Below are 6,000 nucleotides of genomic sequence, written 5' to 3'. Positions count from 1 at the left end.
CTTATGGACATATCGGGAATCCCTCGAGACCTCACATCAGAGGGAGATTTTAGGTTGGCAATGCTGAAAGCAACCCCTGATGGCGGATGCTCGCCGGCCCTAGGGTCTGGGAGGAACACAGAACACACTACTCCTCTGAATCTTTGGCGATCTAGCGTAAGAAAATCTTATTAATTGTATGCTTCTGCTTCTCCAAGTTGATTTATTTATCAATTTGGATTTCATTCTAAATTAGTAGGACGTGTATATATAAGCTCCGTGCGTGAACAGCTACTGCTAGCTTCTTCTGAATTCCGTGAGTGGTGGATCTCACGCTTTCACGTGAGTTTTTGGTAGGCAGATTGCTCGCTCAATCTTCGTCAAACTTTAGTCAAACTAAAATACGCATAACTGGCAGAACTCACCAGCCTCCAACTGTCCAAAAGACCAAGACCAATAGATCAAGTAGACGTAAGAAAAAAACTTGTTTTTCGTAAAAGAGAGAATTTTTATACATAAATCAGAAGAGGAAGAAAGAACAGGGGAAGAGACGCATGTCTTAACCCTCCAACTCACATCCAACTTTTATTCACCCATCAGAACATAACAGCAGACTATTACACTAGCAGCAATGGCAGCGCACACCATAACCCATGACTTAACAAACACAAACTTTACTATTTCCACACACACGACACAAGCTAAGCAACTGTTACCGGAACCTCACAAGTCACGACACGGAGCAGTTCAGTCCAGTCCATACGCATACTACGTCATTACGTCTTCACTGACTGGCTCTGAATACATAGTACGACTAGAGCAGTTCCAGATTATTTATGCAATAATAGTTTGGAAATTTAGGTTTTTTATACGGTTAATATAATGGAGGGTAGATCGATCTTGCTGTCTCTAGTCTCAGATGGCGAGGACGAGGCCCGGCAGCGACTTGTGTGCGCTGTCGGCGCGGCGGCTCTGCCACAGGCACTTGGGCCCTGCTGCTGCCGAGGGGGACGACGAGGAAGAAGAGGCAGCGTCCTGCTGCTTAGGCGGAGCGCCTGCAATGTCAGCTTTCTTGGAGGAGGCGGCGGCGCCGGAGAGGAGGGTGACGGTGAGGTCGGTGTTGAAGTACTCCCTGAGCTGGGTGATCACCCCATCGGGCCCCACGGTCCAGGCGTGCACCCAGTAGAGCTGGCGCGTTTCGTCGGCGCCCTCGGCGATGACGGTGGACCCGAAGGCGTCGACGGAGCGCGGGGAGAAGACGAATCCGCCGCCGCCGCCGTGGTTCTTGTCGCGCTGGTCCGCGCCGGTGAGGAGGCGCATCATGTGCTGGCGCGTGGGGGGCCCATGGAACCACCACTCGAGGTCGGGCGCCAGCAGCTCCTGCGCCCGGCGCGCGTCGTGGGCGTTGAGCGCCTCGTACAGCCGCAGCACCAGGAAGCGGTTGCGCTGCTCCGCCGACTCCCCAGCGAACGCCGCCTCCGTCGCGTCCAGCTCCGCCGTCTCGTGCGGGCGCGGCGACGCCGCCGCTCCCTGACGACCTCGAGGGGTAGCCAGCTAGCTCCTGCCGCGACCGCCGCGTAGGCTCTCCGATCCGATCCGAGATCCTCTCCCCGCTCCGCTCGAGGATGTGGTTTTGAGAAACTGTCGAGCTACTCTGCAACGGAAACGGCTAGAGCGGGTGTGATGGATGGAGACGAGGATGCGGTGTTGGCCTGCACTATGTGGGCTGTGGCGAGGCGGGCGGGGTGGTTTATATAGGAGCAGCGCCGCGCCCGCGGCTAAGCGCTAGATTAGCATCTAGGTCCTCGCAGTTTGGAGACTGCGCTGTAAAATCTCTGGGGCCTGATTAGTTCGCCCGCTGAATCGGCGCCGCCAAAATTTGGTATATACTGTAGCTACTGTAGCGTTTTGTTTTTATTTGGTACTAATTGTCCGATCGTTGACTAATTAGACTCAAAACGTTCGTCTCGCAAAGTACAACTAAACTGTGTAATTAGTTTTTGATTTCGTCAACATTTAGTACTTCATGCATGTACCGCAAATTTGATGTGATGAAGAATCTTCTTTTTGTATAGTGCCAAATTCTGGAATCCAAGGGAACTAAACAAGGGCCTGGTGTCTCTGTGTCTACGTCTCTGTCATCTTTGACCGTCGGCCGTCATAGTCTGGGGCTGAGATATCTTGAGATTTCAGGCAGGGGGTTAACAGCGAAATCAGATTCCCGGACGGGACCAGCGTCAGCACAGGTGTCATGTTGGAGCGGCGCATGCTCATGGCTATAGATGTCCAATGGGCGGGCCAGGCCCGGCCCGGCACGGCAACGGGCCGGCACGGGCCGATAGGGGTTGGGCAGACAAGGCACGACGTGCCCTGCGGGCCGTGCCACCATGGGCTTCGTGCCTAGCCGACGGCCTAGGCACGGCCTGCTGGGCCGTTTTTCGTGCCGGGCCGGCCTGAGAAGCACGACTAATCCAGCGTGCCGGGCCGGCCCAAGGCCCACTACACCTACAGAGAGAGAGAGGGGGAGGCCAGGGCGCCAGGCTACCGTCGTTGCTTCGGAAGGCCATGAACGATGCGACCTCTACATCCGCGGAGGATGAGCGATAAGGAGGCCGGATCCGCGGAGGATGAGCGATGAGGAGGCCGGATCCACGTAGAACGAGGCTGGATCCGCGTAGAACGAGGCCGGATCCGCGTAGAGGAGGCATGTGGAGGAGCAGCACCGCGTGGCGGTGAGGAGGAGGTGGCCACCATCGGCGGAGGTGGGTTGGAGTGGAGGTGGGATTCGGCGAGCCATGGGGAAGCAGGAGCTCGAGGTGTCGGCGGCCGGCGGGGCGGAGCTCGAGCACGCCGCGCTCGCACCCAAGGCGCGGCCTCATGGAGGGACGGGAGGAGACGAGCCCGAGGCAAGTCACGGATGGCCGCTGTGGCGTTCTGCAGCTTGTGCGCGAGGAGGAGGCGGGCGGCTGTAGGGCGGAGAAGCAGGTGAACGGCGGGGAAGGAAAAGGCCGCGTCCATGCCGCGCGTGTGCGGTGCGGGTAACGGGAGGTGGCGGCGGTGGGGGGGCGGAGGGGAAGGCCGGAAGGGAGTTAGGGTTCGGGCGGGGGTGGGAGTGTGCTGCGGCTGTGCGGGTCGCGGGGCGTCAGGGCCATATGAGGAGGGGGGAGGCAGGGACGCTGGGCCGGCCGCGCTGGGCCGCGGGGAGGGGAGGAGAAATGAGGAGGGGGAAGGGGAGGCCGGGCCGCTGCCGGGCCGGCTGACGCAGGCCAGGCCGTGCCGTGCCAGCCCACTGGCCTGAGCAGCGGCCCAGGCACGGCCTGCTCCCTCGGGCCAGGCCAGCCCGGGCCCACATGTCACCGGGGCGTGCCGTGCTCGTGTCGGGCTAAAAAAGTGGGCTTCGTGCCGTGACGTCGTGCCTCGGGCTGCATGGCCAGCTATACTCATGGCCCGCTCTTGGTCTCCTGAGACTACTCTTGTTTACTCGAATTTGACTCGATTTTGATTCAATATAGGAGGATCAGAACGACATTCTAGCTTTCCACGGGAAAATGTGCCTGCGGAACTAATGGTGGCCAGCTACCCTGGCGTTTCAAAAAATATTTCTTTGAGAAATACACTCGAGGGCGCTGGGCGCCCATTTGTAGATTTTTAACTGGTTCTTAATATGGTTCTAAAAAAGTGGCGAATTTGTAATTGAATCGAAACAGCCGAACGATATCAGGAGAAAAGCAGGCAGAGAACTGAAAAAACGGATCCTTTTTTGTTTTGTTTTGCCCCCACGAAACAGTGCGGCAGCAGCTCATGAGCGGACGATGCACATGAACACATGTCGGGGCGTTCGCTTCGGTGTAGGCGCATCCATCCCAAACCCTCCGTCTCGGTCCCTGCCCTCCAGACTGGACCCTCGGTGCAGAGCCGCACGCGGATGTCGTCGAGGACGAGGCATGCGCTCGCCGTGCGGAGTGGCCAGTGGCCGTGGCGTCAGAGAGCGCGAGCACTGGCACACCGCGACGGCAACTCTCGCAACTTTTTGCTGCGAATCCCATGTAAGCCTGGCCCTGGCATGCGACGTGGGCGTTGTCAGTTGTCACCGCTCGTCTTGTCTCCATCTGGGGGCGAGGCGATCGGGGGAGGGCGGCTCCGTGCCGTGCCGTGTCCCTGGATCCCTGTACCGGTCGAGAGCACGGCACTGCACTGCACCGCCGGGCGCACACAAGCCACCAAAGAATCATATCTGTTTGCATGCATTGGCACCATCGTTTTCGATACGTTGGTTGGTTGGTGCGTGTGCATGCTCCTGCGAATTTCCTTTTCTTTATTTAGGAGAACTAACAAACTGATGCCAGACATATCCACTAGGGCTAGAGAAAACACTCGTGGCTCGCCAACTTACTCGACTCGTGGCCGGCCCAGCTCGGTTCGACTCGGCTCGTTTTAACTTTTTCATGAGTTGAGCAGAAAGTATAGCTCACTATTTTAACGAGCCAGCTTGCGAGCTGCTCACGAGCTGAGGTCTAATAGCTGGCCATGCAGCCCGAGGCACGATGGCACGGCACGAAGCCCGCTTTTTTAGCCCGACACGAGCACGGCACGACCCGGTGACATGCGGGCCCGGGCTGGCCCGGCCCGAGGGAGCAGGCCGTGCCTGGGCCGCTGCTCAGGCCCGTGGGCTGGCACGGCACGGCCCAGCCTACGCCAGCCGGCCCGGCAGCGGCCCGGCCTCCCCCCCTCCCCCTCCTCACTCCTTCCCTCCCCGCAGCCTAGCGCGGCCGGCCTAGCGTCCCTGCCTCCGTCCCTCCTCATAAGGCCCCGGCGCCCCGCGGCCCGCGCAGCCGCAGCACACTCCCACCCCCGGCCGAACCCTAACTCCCTTCCGCCCTTCACCTCCGGCTCCCCCAAACCGCCGCCACCTCCCGTTCCCCGCACCGCACACGCACGGACGCAACGTGACTCCGCACACGCGCGGCATGGACGCGGCCTTCTCCGTCCCCGCCGTTCACCTGCTTCTCCGCCCTACAGTCGTCTGCCTCCTCGCGCACAAGCTGCAGAACGCCATGGCGCCCATCCGCGACCTGCCTCGGGCTCGTCTCCTCCCGTCCCTCCATGAGGCCGCGCCTTGGGTGCGAGCGCGGCGTGCTCGAGCTCCACCCCGCCGGCTGCCGACGCCTCGAGCTCCTGCTTCCCCGCGGCTCGCCGAATCCCACCTCAACTCCAACCCGCCTCCGCCGACGGTGGCCACCTGCTCCTCACCGCCACGCGGTGCTGCTTGTGGCAGAACCGCCTAATCTAATGCCTCACATGAGTGCTTGTCTTCCATTAGACACTAAGCATTCGAGGGAGAACACTAAATTACTCGGTTCCGTCGGGCACACCCCAAGGGAGAACCCGAAAATCCACATTTTTGCCATCAGGATCACAAATGAGAGAATAAAGCTTACATCGTTATTAACCAGTTCTTCATCACTTTACATGTACATCAGAGTATAACATTTATTGTTATAACAGCGGAATGAAATCATTTTATCAGAGTTATGAATAATTTAATGTAACAGCGAAATATAAACTGTTATCAGAATTACAGCAGAAATAAATATCTATTCATGACATGTTGAAGCATGGATATATAGCAACTATGACAACAAATTATAAACTTTCATTTATAAAAATATTCGGTGAGAGTTGTAAATAAAAACTACGATCGCAACGTAAAAGAATCCTCGCTGAGCCCACCAGGAGATATCCACACACAAGGGTCAGCTCTAGCATCCACCTGTCACCTGCAACAGGGGGAATAAAACCCTGAGTAGTTAATTGTACTCAGCAAGACTTACCCGACAGGAGAAAAAAAAAGACTCCAAGGATATGCAAGGCTATTTGGCTTGTGGGTTTATTGCATTTGCAGGAAGCATTACTAAGCGTGCGTCCTTACATTCGATTTTTATTAATAGCCGCATTGGTTCATTAACTAACCATTCTATGTAAGCACATGTGCTACTTGCAAGCAGGTGGTAAGCAATCAGA

At 57.4% G+C, this 6,000-nt stretch overlaps 1 protein-coding gene across 1 annotated transcript; it reads right to left on the bottom strand.

Annotated features, from left to right (window-relative positions):
- Positions 1 to 538: 538 nt before the first annotated feature.
- On the bottom strand, positions 539 to 1,684 carry LOC136540091 (senescence associated gene 20-like). Its single transcript, XM_066532083.1, has one exon. It carries the CDS (start codon positions 1,300 to 1,302, stop codon positions 895 to 897), a length of 408 nt encoding a protein of 135 aa, XP_066388180.1. The 5' UTR covers positions 1,303 to 1,684; the 3' UTR covers positions 539 to 894.
- Positions 1,685 to 6,000: the final 4,316 nt, after the last annotated feature.

The sequence above is a fragment of the Miscanthus floridulus genome, chromosome 2, assembly GCF_019320115.1.
Source record: "Miscanthus floridulus cultivar M001 chromosome 2, ASM1932011v1, whole genome shotgun sequence".
In the NCBI taxonomy this organism is placed as follows: Eukaryota; Viridiplantae; Streptophyta; class Magnoliopsida; order Poales; family Poaceae; genus Miscanthus; species Miscanthus floridulus.
The sequence above is the reverse complement of the archived record's forward strand: the minus strand, read 5'-3'. Positions and strand labels throughout refer to the sequence as shown.